The sequence below is a fragment of the Vespula vulgaris genome, chromosome 25 (genome assembly GCF_905475345.1).
Source record: "Vespula vulgaris chromosome 25, iyVesVulg1.1, whole genome shotgun sequence".
NCBI classification, from domain to species: Eukaryota; Metazoa; Arthropoda; class Insecta; order Hymenoptera; family Vespidae; genus Vespula; species Vespula vulgaris.
In genome coordinates this window covers 608,491-628,427 of record NC_066610.1, presented here as the reverse complement: position 1 = coordinate 628,427, position 19,937 = coordinate 608,491, and the positions used below count along the sequence as shown (strand labels likewise).

The 19,937-nt window shown below is 25.3% G+C and overlaps 3 protein-coding genes across 3 annotated transcripts; all 3 read left to right on the top strand.

The window, feature by feature from the left end:
* The first annotated feature begins 662 nt into the window (after positions 1-662).
* On the top strand, positions 663-6,807 carry LOC127072293 (putative odorant receptor 69a). Its single transcript, XM_051012594.1, has 6 exons — positions 663-1,089; positions 1,939-2,224; positions 3,040-3,139; positions 3,209-3,319; positions 3,423-3,578; positions 6,796-6,807. Exons 1-6 carry the CDS (start codon positions 663-665, stop codon positions 6,805-6,807), a joined length of 1,092 nt encoding a protein of 363 aa, XP_050868551.1.
* Positions 6,808-8,438: 1,631 nt separating this feature from the next.
* LOC127072292 (odorant receptor 13a-like) lies at positions 8,439-11,390 on the top strand. Its single transcript, XM_051012593.1, has 6 exons — positions 8,439-8,716; positions 9,485-9,770; positions 10,587-10,686; positions 10,756-10,866; positions 10,978-11,133; positions 11,306-11,390. The coding sequence occupies exons 1-6, from the start codon at positions 8,464-8,466 to the stop codon at positions 11,354-11,356; spliced, it is 957 nt and encodes a 318-aa protein (XP_050868550.1). The 5' UTR covers positions 8,439-8,463; the 3' UTR covers positions 11,357-11,390.
* A 1,594-nt stretch (positions 11,391-12,984) lies between these two features.
* On the top strand, positions 12,985-19,041 carry LOC127072413 (odorant receptor 13a-like). The gene is made up of 7 exons (XM_051012839.1): positions 12,985-13,015; positions 15,221-15,668; positions 16,596-16,881; positions 17,694-17,793; positions 17,863-17,973; positions 18,073-18,228; positions 18,713-19,041. The coding sequence occupies exons 1-7, from the start codon at positions 12,998-13,000 to the stop codon at positions 18,761-18,763; spliced, it is 1,170 nt and encodes a 389-aa protein (XP_050868796.1). The 5' UTR covers positions 12,985-12,997; the 3' UTR covers positions 18,764-19,041.
* Positions 19,042-19,937: the final 896 nt, after the last annotated feature.

The window sequence follows — 19,937 nt, the reverse complement described above, 5'->3', positions numbered from 1 at the left end:
TTATTAATTTTTTTGAACTATACTTTCGTCATTTTTTAATATTAATCTTTCTTTAACACATTCCTTTTTAACTTCTTTATTTCATTATATTTATTAAAATATTAAGTACAAAGTAAAAAAGATTAATAAAATATAAAAAATAGTGATATTTCATTGGTTACAGCGTTAACATAATTTATTTTTCATACTAATTAGAGTAAAACTTCTTAGAGGATTTGAAAAAATCTCGATTATTGATTTATTTATTAGTGTATAAGTAATGTCGGAATATTTAATACAGAGTGGATCAAAGGAATCAATAGTAAACTTTGCATATCAATGAATTTATTATAATTAGACTATTTAGACGAATTTTTTTTCAGAATGAAAACCTACAAAGTCTACAATCTACTTGACAATCCGAAAGAGAACCATTAGCCTTGAAAAACGTCAAAAAGGAGTAATTGATTTTTGAAATCACGTGGATTTCCTTCGTTCCACATTGGTATTAAAAATTCTGACATTAGATACCAACATATTGGCCAATCGAATAAAATTTGTTCGAGTCACATTTTAGACTCATAATTTTTCAAGCTATGAATACTTTTGGATCTCCAATTCTGTAGTATAGTACATCGCCGTTTTGTATTATCTTTTTCAAGGTTATAGATTTCACCAGAACCATGAAAGCTTTAACGTGGAGTAAACGATTACTTAGTTTTTCTGGGGTTTGGCCAATGGAAATTCGGGACTCTTTATTCGTACCTTTTCTATTTTATGGATGTCATTACAGTTTTTTAGGACTTCTCGATATGATCGAATATATCAAAGATTTTCGTTACGTACTCATAAACATTAGGGAGAATATGCTGATGTTAATGACACTGACAAAATTTGGAATGTGCCGAATAAAATATCGATCATTGTCAAGATTTTTGACAGAAACGGAAAACGATTACACAGTCGATAATTATAAAACTAAAGAAGAGAGGCTGATTTTTATGAAGTATAACAAATTTTCCTATATATTCATCATGATGTCGTTCCCATCGATGACCTTCATACTTCTTTTGTATTATTTTAAAACTGTCATACCGAGTATTCTCATGGGTAATACAATTATTTTTAACCTTTCTATTATATGTCCATTTTTTTGTGAATTTATTAGATTTCCTTCTAACGACACTATAGATATTATGTAATATATATATGTATGTATAAATTTTTCTGACAAGTGTTAGCTGATTTCAATGGAGAAGTTTTTGCTTATTGGGATATTTCAAAGTCATTTCAATGACAACTTTGTTGTCTCGAATAGGAACTTCCATTTTTTTTAATAGGAATATATTCTATTTAAATGAATAATTAACTTTTTTTCCAATGTTTTCTTATCCATCTTCAATTGTCGGAGATATTTAAACAATGCCTGAGATTTTACTAAAACATTTTTTCATTAAATACTATTATTTTTCCGATATATAATCTTTCTTTTGAATCGCCAGTATATATGTATGTATACAAGATTGTATAATTGATTAAAAATTCATCTGCTCTATATTGAAAAAATACAAATTATGTATTAATTAAATAATTATGTATCGATATTAATATTATAATTATATTACAAAATGTATAATTAGAAATATGAAAATTTTAATAATTGCAATAATAATAGCAATAGTCGAATGAAAACGAAAAAAGTATAGTAAGGGACAATAAAAAAGTATAATCGTGATAAAATTTTATGGATAAAAATTAATTTTATAATAAATAATGTATATATGTAACATATAATATATCTGTATATAATATATAGAAAATTAATTTATTTTAAATATAAAATATAATATAAAGAAAAATTTGTTTCTTTTCTGTAATTGTCAAAGCAATAATAATCTGTGCGAATGATTAAAAAAAAATGATGTTATTAATGTAAATAATAATTTTTTCTTTATACAGTTATGACGAATTCTTCATTGGAATATAAATTACCTTATAAAATAAAGCCGTTATTGAAGCCGTATGATGCAAAAAGCTATACATTCGGCTGCATACACGAATTTTTTCGTACAATTATAATCCTTTCCGGTTATATTGGGACCGATAGTTTATTGGCTACTACCGGATTTCATCTTACCGGTCAATTGGCAATTTTGAAGTGCAGAGCGAAGAATGTTGTAAATGACACCGACGGTTGTCGGGAGGGAATTCGAAAAATGATTCTTCATCATCATCGTTTGATAAGGTGATGTCATTTCTATAATTAAATCTAATTCATAATGGAACGTATGCTGATCGTAATATTTTTTTTTGTTCATTTTAAACGATACAAATGCGTAGAGCGTTATGAATTATGAGATGTAGTTTTTGAGGGTATTTTTAGGAAGTGGATTGTTTGAAATGTTTCGTTTTTTCTTAGAGTTTTATTACAATTTCGTCATAACAAAATTAGATGGTTTATTCACTACTAGAATTGTTATTAATAATACTGGTTTTTATTAATGAGATTGTATGTAATTCAATCAAAAGAAAAACTTCAAATATCATGTGCTTTTTTTTGTAAACTTATGCGAAAGTAAATGATCAAAAACGTTTATAACGGCTCCATATTTGTTTTATTATTTACAATAGAGCAAATAAATCTCGTTTTAATTAATATATATTTGTACTTGTATAGAATTTCTTACGTGTATGAAAACATTTTTTTTTTAGATCGATTCATTTTTTATTTTTATTTTATCGTGAAAAGTAAATTTCGAGATTTTTCTTTTAACGTTTCAAATAATTTTTTAGCCATATTATTTAAGATTAAAAATCGAACAAATTTTTGTTTGAATACGTATTGTCGATTATATCAAATTGTTAACATTTGATTTCTTTGCAAATAGATTCCGATGGGTTGTTTCATCCTTTAAATGCATTTCTTAGCAAAAATAAAAATGAATTGCGCCTCATAATTTTTAATATTATCGCATACTAATACTATTAAACAAATTATTTTTTTTTTAATATGAGGAAGATGCCATAAAAAATAATTTATTCTCTTCGTATCTGTTTCAGATTAGCGGATATATTAGAGGATAGTTTTAATATAGTTATTGGACAACATTTATTTGGGACAACGTTACAGCTTTGTATATCTTATTATCAAATGCTGTCCGTATGTATACGTAACACTACGGAAATGTTGCATTTTATATAATCTAATAAATAATTTCTAATTTTGTAGAGTTTAACAGTATTAGAAGGAATCGGTATATTATCGTTCTTTATGTACATTTCTCTTTTGTCGGGAACATTGTTCACTTATTGTTACATCGGTGAATGTCTCATTCAGGAAGTAATTAATCGAATTCTTATTGAATTTCAATTCAATCTGTAATTTGATTTAATAATGTATTGATACCGTTTTGTTATTTTTTTTTGTTCTTTCTTTAATCCAGAGCACGAGCTTATGCGAAGCTCTTTATCATTGCAACTGGTATGAACTGTCGACGATCGATATGAAATCGATTTGCATTTGCATGATGCGAGCTAGAAAGCCACTAAAATTGACTTGTGTGAAGCTTTGCATTGTGTCTTTGCGTACTTTTACTGAGGTGAGTCGTATTGTTATTTCTGTTTCTTCTTCTTCTCTTTTTTTTTTGCGTTTCATCTGCAGGATTCAAGATTTTCTTTTCATTTTTAAGTCATTATCTTATAATCGGCATCTCGTTAATCGTTTGTTTTTTTTTCTTTATTTTACTTTCGTGATTCTTCTCAAGTATTTTTTAAATGTATATTTCGTGTTCTAAAAGTTTTGGTTTTCCTGAGAACTGTTTAGTTTTATTTGTTCGTGATTTATTGTTTTTGTATGTTAAGTTTTCATCATTTATCTGGATGATATTTTTTATATTTTTCATTATTTTTTCAAGAAAAGTAAATTTCGAGATTTTTGTTTGAACGAATCATTTTTTAATTATTCTTCTTTTTTAAATATTCTTCTTCATACTTTTTATTATTTTTTTTTTGGTGTTGTTTACATTGTTTTCTTGTTTTATTGTTATAATGAAATATTTTATCTTTTAGATCTTTGTATTTCTGTTTTTTATTAGTTTTCCGAATTTTCATTTAGAATATGTTCGATAATTTAATTAGTTGGAGATTTGTCATCTTTTTCATATGATCTGTCACTATTTTGTAAATTTTGCAGATAGTGAAGTCATCAATGGCTTACCTATCAGTACTACGAACGTTTATCTAGACAGAATTGTGACATAATTAGGCTTGAATATTTATTAGTGGAATATTGTTATTGACAAAAATTTTGATAAAAATTTTGAATATACTGCATGTAATAAGTTTGCATATAACACCATTATTAAATTAAGTATTGGCAAGTTAAACATTATTTATGATATATTTGTTATTTATTTGACTATGACTCAAGTTTTCACTTTAAATAGAGTGCTCAATATTGTTAATTTATTAGAAATTTATATACATTTGCACAAAAGCACTAAGAGTGTATGTGTATCCCAGATTCGTATCTTGTGTTTATATTTTAATATTAAAGAAAAGAATTTTGTTTCTTTTTCCATTTAGAATAACTAAATAATTGCAATTTAAAATAACTAAATGTTTTTGTTCATGATGACGGATGTTACATAAATTATAATTTTAATTTGTGTAATATATATAGTTTTATTATTTTTAAATCATTTAACTATATTTTATATTTAAGTATAATTTAAATTTTACATATATAAATATGATTTGAAAGTTATGACAAATTACAAATATTTTAACTATGATTTAAGGATGTATGTCTTAATTTTAAATTTAAATATTAATTTATATTTATTTCAAAAATATTAATGTTAGATATATATATGTACGTGTATATAAAAAATATGTGTATATATATATATGTATATATAAATACGCACACACACATCATAAATATAAATATAAATATATATATATATATACACACACACACACATGTGTGTGTGTGTGTGTATACATATATTTCCTAATTTATATTACACATATATTATTAATTTAGAAATTATAGACGACTGAGAATAAATATGAATGACCGTATGTGTGTAGGTGTCTCTTGATATTGCATAAGATTGTAAGTGCTGCTTGTAACGAAAAAAATTAATAATTCAAACACTAAGTTTATTACCATCAATAATAATTAATCGATTATATATATATTTACCGTAATCGATCTCTCGAGTAATATAATATTTCTGAGCTATGTCCTTAGCCATAATAAAGTAAAATGCACTTTGCTAAATGCCAACTTCAAAAAGTCCTTATCGCACGTAAGTAATAATTTTTCTCACTTGAAAATATTCTTGTTTAACTTCCCATGTATAATCGAATTTAGCAACAATTTTTCTTATTTCTAGATGCAGCCCCAAACATTTTCAACAATACCATTCTTATGACACCGATGCTCTAACATGCTTTTTGTAAACTACATGACGACCGGTTAGAAGAGAACTGACAACAAGAAGACTCGTTGAAGGCTAGTATTCGACTACTTGACAACTTGGATACCCTTCTATTTCTTTTTTTTCTATTCCGTAGTAACAGTGAGTGGTGTCGCTTTCTTTTTTTGCTCGAGAAATATTCACGAGGGCGTTCCGCAGAAACTTTTGACGGATATAGACTCTCAAAAAAAGAGAAGACAAGGAATATTCTACTTAGAGAACAGGGTAGACAAAAATGATTAATGCAAAACATCGTTTGTCGAGTGTTGATCGATTATTGTTGAGTCTACTGAGTTTGTCAGTAACTCACCCCTTCTCATTATTATCTTTTTTTAGTCTATACTTTCGATTCGGACCGGGACGAACTCAAAAACTCTTTCATATTCTTTTTTCCTTTTCTTTTTTTTCTTCTTTTTTCGTTAGTTGCATGAACTATTCAACATAGCGTTTTCAACCCCTTTCGTACGTAGTTTACGTCGGGAGTAGATCGTGCCCCCACGCACAGTCCAACTGCGACTTTCGATCGAGCCAAATGGAAGGAACCAGAGAAGTATGGTGACAGCGTCATTGTATTTATTAATTAATTTTTTTTTAAATAGTTGTCAGTTCGTTTGACGAGTGCGATATTTTGTGAAAATAATCATCTAGAGTTATTTTATTCTGACTTTCCTAAAAGGAGAATCCATTGTCATGGTTTCAAGAAATCGAAACTGTTCCTTTTTTTGCATTTTTCTAATTTTCGAGGTCTCGACAAAATTTTGGTAATATTTTTTATAGGGTGCAATCGGAACTGTCTTTTGATTTGTTTCTTTCGTTATTTTTAATTTTTTTAATCTTCGTCATTACTTGGAAAAATCGTGATCTTGATTAGAAATTTTTTTGGCAAATTGATTGCTACTGTGGTATTACATGTGTTAATTATTTTGTCGAAGTGGTCGTAGTGTATAATTTTTAATTAATGGAAGAAGTAATTAATTCATATTTCAAGTGATATCGAATAAAATATTTTTCTAAATGTACAAATGAGTAGTAAGAATTGTGCATTGTGGAACAATTAATAATTGTTAATAATTTTTGTTTTTAATAGCAATTTATAATAATGAAAATGTGACTGTTTATTATTCATTTTTATATTTTCTTGATGTAAAAATGAATTATTATTTCGGTTATCATTCAGTTTATTAGACTTTAATATTTCGAAAGTTTTAGATTTACATTCTATGATGTGCGAAAAGAAATGTTCGATTTATTACTGAAATATTTGAAACTCATTATCCCTTTTTTTCTAGAAGTTTATACGGTATTTGTATAAACAATTCTACATTTTTAGGCAACTCTCTGATTGATATGGGCATCTATATGTCATTGAGGTATTACAGAGATAAGAGTATAATTTTATTTAAGCATCATAATTATAATTAATTGTTATAATAAAATTATTATAACTGTGATAATTGTACTGTAACTTTTTGAATTAGGTATGAAAATATTGTAGCAATCAATGTGTCAACGTTTCAGTATTTAAAAATGTGTCTTCTAATTATTATATACATAGATATTTATATTATCCTATGTGTATCTATGTGTGTATATATATTTTGATGTATTTTAATATATTTTCTTTTGGCATTTTTTGATTTTGTATAATTTACGTAATCAGTATTTTTTTATACGGTATATAAATATGTTTTAATATTTTAGATGTACCTATATTTTGATTATATTTATAAACGAATATTATTATTTGTAAGTTTATTGACGTGTACAGAAAGATAATATTCTTTTTTACGAAGATATCATAGTGATTCTTTTTAAATGGCTATTATGAGTGATAATCAATTTTTGAGTAAAATATGAGGATATATTATGGGTTAAATTACAGGATATATTAATGATTTTTATTTTTATAATTTTTGTTTTAATTTCATATATAAGGAAATTTCAGACTTCGTATATATCTTTTCTTCATTATTTATTAGTTATGAAAATATGATTTGAAATTGTTTTCAATACTGTACGAGCTATAACGTTAAACATTTGTACTTACAAAACTATACATATTTTTATTTTTAACTAATGATATTTAATAAAAAATTGCAATACTGTGTTTTGTGTTATGTACAGTTTGCAATAATATCTCATTAATCGTTTTTGTTTAGTAATTTTTGAGACTGTACTGTTACATTTTTTGACTCTTTCATTTTTTGATTTTTTTTTAATATATTCCTGTTTAAATTTTTTATTTCTTTGTATTTATTAAAAAGTAGAAAAGATTAATAAAGAATGACATATAGTGAAATTTTATTGTTTACAGGATTAATCTTTTTATTATTCAAGATGGCCATTGATAGGACCAAAAATTTTTAGAAGATTATAAAAAATCACGATGATTGAAGTGGTTGATAGATATTATAGCAATATGTAATACAGCGTGTGTCGAAAGAGATCCTAGTTGACTTTCGAAATCAATAAATTTATTTGAATTAGATCCTTTAGACTAATTTCTTTTTTCATAATTCAAAACTACAATGCCTACGAAATTTTGACAATTCGATAGAAAATCATTAATCTCGAAAAGATTGAGAAAGAAGTAATTGATTTTTCAAATCATCTAGACACTTTCTGTCACATATTGTTATTAAAAATTTTGACATTGGCTACCAATATAGTGGCCAATGGAAGATTATTCTTCGGAGACACTCTTTAGGCTCGTTATTTTACGAATTACGAACACTTTTGAACCACCAATTCTGTTATATACTATTTAATAGAAACATTCTTGCTTTCCATTATCTTCTTCAAGGTTAAATATTTCACCAATGCCAAGAAAGCGATTACGTGGAGCAGACGATTGCTCGGTTTTTCTGGAGTTTGGCCCTTGGAAATTCGGGACTCGTTGTTTCTACCATGTCTATTTTATGGATGTCTTTACAGTTTTTTAGGATTTCTCGATTTGATCGAATCCATCAAAAATATTCGTTACGTACTGACAAATATTATGGAGAATATGCTGATGTTAATGACATTGACGAAATGTGGGATGTGCCGAATGAAGTATCGGTCTTTGTCAAGATTTTTAACAGAAACGGATGATGATTATATCGTTGATAATTATAAAACCAAAGAGGAGAGAATGATTTTTACGAAATATAACAAATTTTCCTACATATTTGTCATGACTGCGTTCCCAGCGATGACCTTCATAATTATTGTATATTATTTTAGAACTGTCGTACCAAGTATTCTTGCGGGTAATAATCTCAATTTAAATATTTTTATTATATATCATTTTGTTTAAATTTTTTCGATTTCCTTTGTAGATATCCATATATGTATGTATGTATGCATGAATTTTTCTGATAAGAATTATCTGCTTGTAATGGAGAGATTTTTATGTAGTGAAATATATTTAAATCATTGCAATGTCAAATGTGCTTTCTCAAATAGAAATATATTCTATTTAAGTGAACAAATAACTTTTTTTTCAAATATATTTTTATTTATGTTGAATTGTCGGCGATGTTTGAAAAATATTTGAAGTTTCAACTTGAAATTGATTTGAATTGAAAATTGATTTCAATACTCATGTTTTCAAAATTACATAATGGATTAAAAATTCATGCATTATATATTTAAAAAGACAAATTATGTATTAATTAAATAATCATGTATGAATATTATTATTATAATTATATTACAAAATATATAATTATAAATATAAAAATTTTAATAATAGCAATAATCAAAAGAAAACGGAAAAGTATAGTAAGAATAATAAAAAGTATAATCGTAATAAGATTTTGTGGATAAAAATTAATTTTATAATAAATAATGTATATATGTAATATATAATATATCTGTATGAAATATATAGAAAATTAATTTATTTTAAATATAAAATATAGTATATAGAAAAATTCGTCTCTTTTCTGCGTTCTTCAGAACAGTAATAATCTTTGTGAATGATTAAAAAAAAATTATGTTATTAACGTTTATTATAATTTTTTTTTTTTATACAGTTATGGCGAATTCTTCATTGGAATATAAATTACCTTATAAAATAAAGCCATTAGTCAAGCCGTACGATGCAAAAAGTTATGCATTTGGTTGCATATACGAATTTTTTCGTATAACAATGGTTATTTCCGGTTATATTGGAACTGATTGTTTATTGGCTTCTACTGGATTTCATCTTACTGGACAATTGGCCATATTGAAGTTCAGAGTTAAGGATGTTTTAAATGATACCGATGGTTCTCGACGAGGAATTCATAAATTGATTATTCGACATCATCATTTAATAAAGTGACGTTATTTCTCTAATTAAAGCAAACCAATTCATAAAGGAATCTCCATTGAATGAAATATATTTTATTTTTGTTTATTTTGAATGATACAAATGCGTAAAATGCTATTCAGAGGCAAATTTTTTCGTGTGTATTTTTAGTATTTGAATTTTTTAATATTTCCTTCTTTTTTCTTAGAAGTTTATTACAATTATATAAGTTTGTTTTATAGTAGAATTGTTTTTAACAATATAGGTTCTTATCAATGAAGTTGTAAACGATTTAATTGCAAAAAAAGTTTTTGCAAGAAAAGATCATCTATTTATTCTTATGTGAGAATAAATATCGAAAAACTTTTTCAACGCCATTTTTGTTTTAATATTAAATGAAAACACATATATTTTTGTCTGAATTAATATAGATTCACTATAATTTTGTGTGCGTATAAAAATATTTTCTTTTTATATCAGTTTATTCTTTGTCTATATTTTATCACGAATAATAAAATTTGAGATGATCTTATCATTTCGTTTTAATATTTCAAAAAGACTTTCTAGTTACATCATTTTAGATTTTAAATCGAACAAATTTTTGTTTGAATATGTTATTCTCAAATACATAGAATTATCAATATTTGATTTTTCGTAAGAAAAATTTGAAGGAGTTGTTTTAAAGTCGTTCTTTAGCAAAAACAGAAACGACACGTGTCTCATAATCTTCAATACTAATACTCACTAATAATAATACTACTTGACAGTAGAACAATTTGTTTTTCTTTTAGTATGAGGAAGATGTCATTGTAAAAAATAATTTACTTTCTTCATATTTGTTTCAGATTAGCTGATATATTAGAAGACAGTTTTAACATCGTTATTTGTCAACAATTGTTAGGTACAACGATTCAAATTTGTATATCGAGCTATCAAATGCTAACCGTATGTACATGCTACGCTACGCAAATTTTATACTGTACATCGTCTAATAAATAATTTTTAATTTTGCAGAGTTTAGCGGTATTAGAAGGAGTCGGTATAATAACGTTCGTTATATACGTTTCCATTCTGTCGGGCACATTGTTCACTTATTGTTACATCGGTGAATGTCTCATCGAAGAAGTAATTAATTGAATTCTTATAGAATTACAATTCATTCAGTAATTTTATTCAATCGTTTATTGATACAATTTTGTTCCTGTGTTTTTTTTTTGTTTTCTTCGTTTAATCCAGAGCACGAATTTATGCGATGCGCTATATCATTGCGACTGGTACGAGCTGTCGATGATCGATGTGAAATCCATTTACATTTGCATGATTCGTGCTAGAAAACCATTGCGATTGACTTGTGCGAAATTTTGCGTTGTGTCCTTGCGCACTTTTGCCGATGTAAGTTTTTAATTTTTTTACAAAGAAATTTTATTTTTACAAAAAGATATTATATCTTTTAAATCATGTTTTTCTTTTTTTATTAGTTTTCCGAATTTTCATTTCGAAAATTTTCTATAATTGAAACAGTTCGATTTTCAAATGATTCAGCATGTTTTTATAAATTTTGCAGATAATGAAGACATCGATGGCTTACTTGTCAGTATTACGAACATTTATGTAAATAAAATTGTGATAATATTAGCCTTGAACATTTACTATTAGAATATTATCAATGACGTTTTGATAAAAAGTTTGAATATAGTGCATAATAAATGTGCACACAATCACGTTATTAAGATAAGTATTGACCAGATAAACATTATGGAAGATATATTTATCAATGTGAATATATTTGACTGAAATTTTCACTTTTAAACTAAATTATCATTTTTGTTACTTTATTAGAAATTTTTATTCTTTTGTACACAAGCTCTGAAATCCATGTAAATGCGCATCGCAGATTTCAATTTTATGTTTATATTTTAATATCGAAGAAAGAAAATTTTGTTTCTATGAAATAAGTAAATATATTTTTTACATAATGATGAATATTTTAGAAATTATAATTTTAATTTATATATATATATATATAGTTTTATTATTTTTGAATCATTTAAATATATTTTACATATAAGTATAATTTTAATTTTACATATATAAATTTAATTTGAAAATGATTGCTAATTAAAAATATTTTAACTAGGATTTAACAATGTATGTATTAATTTTATATTCAAATATTAATTTAAATATACTTTCGAATATCAAAAAAATAATATGTACACACACACACCCACACACATCCACACACACACACACACACACACACATATATCTAATATATATATTATATTGTCAGATATATATTATTAATTTGCGAATTATGGACGACTGAAAATAAATATGAATACATGTATATATGTATGTGATTATACGTGCTTGTAATGTAAGAAATTAAAAATTTAAACACTCAGTATATCGTTATCAATAATTATTAATCGATTATATATATTTACCGTAATCGATTTTTCCAATAACATAATATTTTGAGTTATATTCTCTCCTATAATAAGATAAAATTCACTTTGGTGAATATCCAGTAAGTCCTCTCTGCATATAACTAATAATTTATGTCATATGAAAATATTTTTGTTTAACTTCCTACGTATACCCAAATTCAATGACGATTTTTTTTATTTCCAGCACCAACTCCGACGATCTCGAACAATTTCATTTTAATAATATCAATGCTCCATCAAAGTTCTTGTACACTTCATAAAGACCGGTTAGAAGAGAACTGACAACAAGAAGACTCACGGAAGGCTAGAATTTAACTACTTAACAACTTGGATACTTTTTCGTTTTCTTTTTTTTTCTTTTTATTCCGCAGTAGTAGTGAGCGACGCCGTTTCCTTTTTTGCTCGAGAAATATTCACGAGGGTGATTCGCAGAAACTTTTGACAGACATAGACTCTCAAAAAAAGAGAAAACAAGGTACATTCTACTTAGAGAACAGGGTAGACAAAAATGATTAATGCAGAACACTGTTCGTCGAGTGTTGATCGATTATTGTTGAGTCTACTGTATTCGTTAGCAACGTTTCGTTACTCTTTTTCATTATTATTTTTTTTTAGTCCATACCTTCGATACGGACCAAGACGAACTCAAAAACTGTCTCGTATTCTTTCTTTTTTCTATTCTTTTTTTCGTTAGTCGCATAAAATATTCAATCAACCAATTTCAACCCCTTTTGCACATAGTTTACGTCGGGAGTAGATCGTGCCACGACGAACAGTCTGTCGGCAACTTTCGAACGAGCAAAATGGAAAGAACCAAAGAAGTACGGTGATAAAGTCATTTTATTTACTTATTTATTCTTTATAAAATGTTGTCAGTTCGTTGGACGAGTGAGACGATTTGTGATAATGATCGTCCCAAGTGAATTTATTTGAACTCTCGTGAAGGAAAAAGCTATTGTCACAGTGTTTCAAAAAATGATCTCTTTCCTTTTTTCTTGCATTTCTCTAATTTTTGAAATCTCGACCAAATATTGACGCGGTCGATACCATCCTTCTTTTTTCTTTTATTTCAATTTTCGGTTCTTGAATACTCCTCATGACTTGGTAAAGTCGTAATTTTTATTAGAAATTTTGTTGATAAGTTGATTGCTACTGTAGTATTACATGCGACTGTTAATTAATTTCTGGAGCATTCATCGTGTTACTTGAAGAATTAATTATTCCATATTTCAAGTGATATCGAATAAAATATTTTTCTAAGTATACAAATGAATAGTAAGAATTGTGCTTTGTGGAACAATTAATAATTGTTAATAATTTTTGTTTTTAATAGTAATTTATAATAATGAAACTGTGATTGTTTATTATTCATTTTTATATTTTCTTGATGTAAAAATGAATTATTATTTCAGTTATCATTCAGTTTATTAGACTTTAATATTTGGAAAGTTTTAGATTTACATTTTATGATGTACGTAAAGAAATGTTCGATTTATTACTGGAATATTTGAAATTCATTATCCCTTTTTTCTACAAGTTTACACGGTATTTGTGCAAACAATTCTACATTTTTAGACAATTCTCTGATTGATATGCGCATCTATATGTCATTGAGGTGTTACAGAGATAAAAGTATAATTTTATTTAAGCATCATAATTATAATTAATTATTATAATAAAGTTATTATAATTGTTATAATTGCTCTGTGACATTTTGAAGGAGTTATGAAAATATTGTAGCAATCAACGTGTCAATATTTCAATATTCAAAAATTTATTTTCCAATTATATATATATATATTTATATATATATATATATATATATATATATATATATATATATATATACATATTTATATTATTATGTATCGATGTGTATATGTATATTCCTTAATATATTTTCAACATTTTTTGATTTTGTATAATTTAGATAATTAGTATTTTATAATATAGTATATAAATATATTTTAACATTTTAGATATATCTATATTTTGATTATATTTATAAAGAAATATTATTATGTGTAAATTTATTGACGTCTACAAAAATATTTGGCTTAACAAAAACAATATTTTCATTTGCAATAGTGTCACAGTGGCTCTTTTTAAATGGATGTTATGAGTGATAAATTTTTAAGTAAAATACAGAGATATATACTAATTTGATTTTTTTTCCATAATTTTCTTCTTAATCTTATATACAAAAACAATACAGACTTCATATATATCTTTCTTCATTATTTATTATTTATGAATATATGATTAAAAAAAAATATCTTCAATATCAAATGTAAAAGTTAGACATTTGCATATAGGAAACCATACTTATTTTTATTTTTAATTAATTAAAGTAAACTGGCATTTCATTAATCCTTTCTGTTTATTAATTTTTGGGACTATACTTTTGTTCTTTTTTGGTTTTAATATTTCTTTAACATACTCCTTTTTAACTTCTTTATTTCATTATATTTATCACAAAGTAAAAAAGATTAAAAAAATAAATGACAAATGATGAAATTTCAACGATTGCAGCGTTGACCAATTTTTTTTTTATTATATAAGATGATCATTAATTGGACCAAAAGTTTTAAGAGAGTTTTAAATAATCATAATTATTGAAGTAATCAATAAATAATGTAGAAGTATTTAATACAACGTGTGCCGAAAAAATCCCGATTTGACTTTGGAAATAAATACATCTATTTTAATTAGATCATTTATTGATTTCTACTTTGAAAATACAAAATTACAATACCTACGAACTTTTTGATGATCCAGTAGAAAACCATTAATCTTGAAAAGTCTCCAAAAGGTGTAATCGATATTTGAATCGATTTAAATACTTTTTGACTACATTGCTATAAAAAATTTAGACAATATATACCAACGTAGTGGCCAATGGAACACTTTTCTTTCCAGATACACTTTAGCCTCGTTATTTTACAAATTACAAACACTTTCGAGTCATCAATTCTGTACTATACTATTTAATGAAAACATTATCGTTTTGCATTGTGTTTTTTAAGGTTACATATTACACGAATACCAAGAAAGCGATTAAGTGGAGTAGAAGATTACTCGGATTTTCCGGAGTGTGGCCATTGGAAATTCGGGACTCCTTGTTTCTACCATTTCTATTCTACGGATGTGTTTACAGTTTTTTAGGACTTCTAGATTTGATCGAATACATCAAAGATATCCGTTACGCAATGACAAACGTTATGGAGAACATGTTGGTAGTAATGACAATGACGAAATTTGGGGTGTGCCGAATGAAATATCGGTCTTTGTCAAGATTTTTAACAGAAACGGATGACGATTATATCGTCGATAATTATAAAACTAAAGAGGAGAGATTGATATTTACGAAATATAATAAATTTTCCTACATATTTGTCATGACTGCGTTCCCAGCGATGACTTTCTTAACTCTATTGTATTATTTTAAAAATGTCATACCGAATGTTCTTAAAGGTAATACAATCATTTTAAATATCTCTATTATATATATATTTTTTAAATTGTTTAGGTTTCCTTCTGAGGAAATAATAGACTAAAATTGTAATATATATATATATATATATATATATATATATATATATATATATGAGGGAGTGTATGTGTATGTATACATTTTTCTGATAAGTATTATTTGATTGTATCTGAGAGATTTTTATTTAATGAAATATTTGAAAATCATAGCAATGACCACTTTATTTTCTCGATTATGAAACTTCATTTTTTATAATAGTAATATATTTTATTTAAACGAACAAGTAACTTTCTTTCAAAAATTTTTTTATCCATCTTCGATTGTCGAAGATATTTAAATAAAGATTGAGATTTTATTAATTTCTTTAAATACTCCTATTTTTCCGAGATGAAAACTTCTAACACTTTATTTTGAATCTTCGATATATATATGTACGTATACAAAATTGTATAATGGATTAAAAATTCATAAAAATTTTTAATATTCTACCTTTTAAAAATACAAATTATGTACGAATTAAATAATTATGTATCAATATTATAATTAAAAAATAAATATGTAATAATAAGTAATAGTAATAATAATAATAGTATAATATAGTAATAGTAATAATAATAGTAATAATAAGAATAATAATGAAAAAAATTTTTAAAGAGATAGAAAAGAATAGTAACGAATATAATAATAAAATTTTGTGTATAAAAATTAATTTTACCATAAATAATATATACGTGTAATATATGATATATCTGTATAATATACATAGAAAAATAATTTATGTTAAATATAAAATATAATATAAACAAAAATTCGTTACTTTTCTGCATTCGGTAAAATAATAAGAATCAGTGCAAGTGATAAAAAAAAATTACGATATTAACGTAAATAATAATTTTTTCTTTATGCAGTTATGGCGAATTCTTCATTGGAATATAAATTACCTTATAAAATAAAGCCGTTATTGAAGCCATACGATGTAAAAAGTTATATATTTGGCTGCATACATGAATTTTTTCGTGTAGTAATAATACTTTCCGCTTACATTGGAACTGATTGTTTATTGGCTTCTACCGGATTTCATCTTACCGGTCAATTGGCTATATTGAGGATCAGAGTGAGGGATGTTTTAAATGATACCGATGGTTGTCGGCAGGGAATTCGAAAAATGATTCTTCGACACCATCGTTTGATAAGGTGATGTCACTTCTGTAATTAAATCTAATTCATAATGGAACGTGTGTTGATCGAAGTTTTTTTTTTCCATTTTCAAACAATACAAATGAGTAGAACCCAATCAATTATGAGACGCGGTTTTTCAGGATATTTTTAGGAAATAGATTTTTCGAAATGTTTTCTTTTTTCCTAGAGGTTTATTACAATTCCGTTTTAAGAAAATTAGATGGTTTGATCACTAGTAGAATTGTTATTAATAATACTGGTTTTTATTAGTGAGATTGTAAGTGATTTAACTACAAGAAAAACTTCAAATATTATGGTTTCTTTTTCGTAAACTTATGCGAAAGTAAACGTTCAAAAACATTTATAACGGCGCCATATTTGTTTTATCATTTATAATAGAGCAAATATATCTCGTTTTAATTAATATATATTTGTAATTGTATAGAATTTCTTACGTGTATGAAAACATTTTTTTTTAGATCGATTCATTTTTTATTTTTATTTTATCGTGAAAAGTAAATTTCGAGATTTTTCTTTTAACGTTTCAAATAATTTTTTAGCCATATTATTTAAGATTAAAAATCGAACAAATTTTTGTTTGAATACGTATTGTCGATTACATCAAATTGTTAACATTTGATTTCTTTGCAAATAGATTCCGAAGGGTTGTTTCATCCTTTAAATGTATTTCTTAGCAAAAATAAAAATGAATTGCGCCTCATAATTTTTAATATTATCGCATACTAATACTATTAAACAAATTATTTTTTTTTTAATATGAGGAAGATGCCATAAAAAATAATTTATTCTCTTCGTATCTGTTTCAGATTAGCGGATATATTAGAAGATAGTTTTAATATCGTTATTGGTCAACATTTATTTGGGACAACCATACAGCTTTGTATATCGTGTTATCAAATGCTGTCCGTACGTATACGTAACTCTATGCAAATTTTGCACCGTGCATTGTCTAATAAATAATTTTTAATTTTGCAGAGTTTAGCGGTATTAGAAGGAGTTGGTATATTAACATTCGTTATATACGTTTCCATTTTGTCGGGCACATTGTTCACTTATTGTTACATCGGTGAATGTCTCATCGAGGAAGTAATCAATCGAATTCTTATAAATTTCAATTCAATCTATAATTTGATTGAATAATTTATTGATACGAGTTTATCTTTTTTTGTTTTTTCTTCAATCCAGAGTACTAGCTTATGCGAAGCACTTTATCATTGCGGCTGGTACGAGCTCTCGACGATCGAAATGAAATCGATTTGCATTTGCATGATGCGTGCTAGGAAGCCACTGCAATTGACTTGTTTAAAGTTTTGCGTTGTGTCCTTGCGTACTTTTACTGATGTGAGTCCTTATTGTTAATATTTTTGTGTCTTCTTCTTCTTTTTCTTTGCCATTTATCTGCAGGACGCAAGATTTTTTTTTCTTCAATTTTAAGTCATTTTCTTACACGCGGCATCTAGCTAATCGTTTTCTTTTCTTCTTTATTTTACTTTCTTTATTTTCTCTTGTCAATTTTTTTTCTATATTTATGTTATGCGTTTTACAAGTTTTGCTTTTCTTTAGAACTTTTTGTTTTCTGTTTGTTTGTAATTTATTGCTTTTATTTCTTATCTTTTCAACATTTATCGAGATGAAGTATTCTTATTTTTTATTATTTTTTCTATCTGCTATTTGTATTTTTTGTTTCTTTATTATTTTTATAATGAAATATTATATCGTCTTTTTCTTTTCTTTATTTGTCTTCTGAAATTTCATTTCGTATATTTTCGATAATGTGAACAGTTGGAGATTCAAACAATTTTTCATCTTTTTGTATATTTTGCAGATAGTAAAGTCATCCATGGCTTACTTATCAGTTTTACGAACGTTTATGTAAACAGAATTGTGACAAATAAACTTGAATATTTATTACTGGGATATTGTTGATGACATTTTGATAAAAATTTTGAATATACTGCATGTAATAAGTTTGCATACAATCACGTTATTAAGATAAGTATTGACAAAATAAATATTATGGAAGATATATTTGTTATTTATGTGAAAATACTTGACTCAAATTTTAACTTTTAAACAAAGTTCTCAATATTGTTAATTTATTAAAAATTTGTATACATTTGCACACAAATTCTAAGGTACATGCGAATGCGTATGTTTATCCCATATTTGAATCTTTTATTTATATTTCAATATTACAGAAAACAAATTTTGTTTCTATGAAATAACTATATATCTTTTTTACATGATGATAGAGGTATTTTGAAAGTGTAATTTTAATTTATATAATATATATATATAGCTTTATTATTTTTAAATATGTACACCAATTAAATATATCTTATATTTATGTATTATTTTAATTTTACATAAATAAAATTAATTTGAAAATTATTACAAGTTAAATATTTTTAAATTAAGATTTAACAATGTATGTATTAATTTTATATTTAAATATTAATTTGTATTAATGTCAAAAATATTAGTGTCAAGAAAAAAAAAATATATATATATATACACATATATTGTCTAATTTTTATTACATGTATATTATTAATTCTCAAATTATGGACGATGGAGAATAAATATGAATATATGTGCATATGTGACTCTTGATATTTTATATAATTGTAAGTGCTCCTTGTAACGTAAGAAATTAAAATTTGAAATACTCAGTTTATTGTCATCAATAATTATCAATCGATTATGTATATTTATTGTAATTAGTCTCTCCAATAACATAACCATAACACAAAAATGTTATGTTAGTAAAATAAAATTCTCTTTGATGAATCCTGTTCAGTGAGTCCTCTCCGCATGTAAGTAATAATTTAAATTTTGAAATTTATTGACACTTTTTTCTATAATTTTGTTCAATCTCTGTATTAATAACTTTATATTTTTAGCCGACTAATGGATTGATAAGAGCGACCATATATCATTGAAAGTTTACAGAGATAAGAGTATAAGTTTATTTAATAATTAATTAATAATAATAATAATTAGTAAATTTATATATTAATAATATATATTAATATTAATTCGTTAAAGAA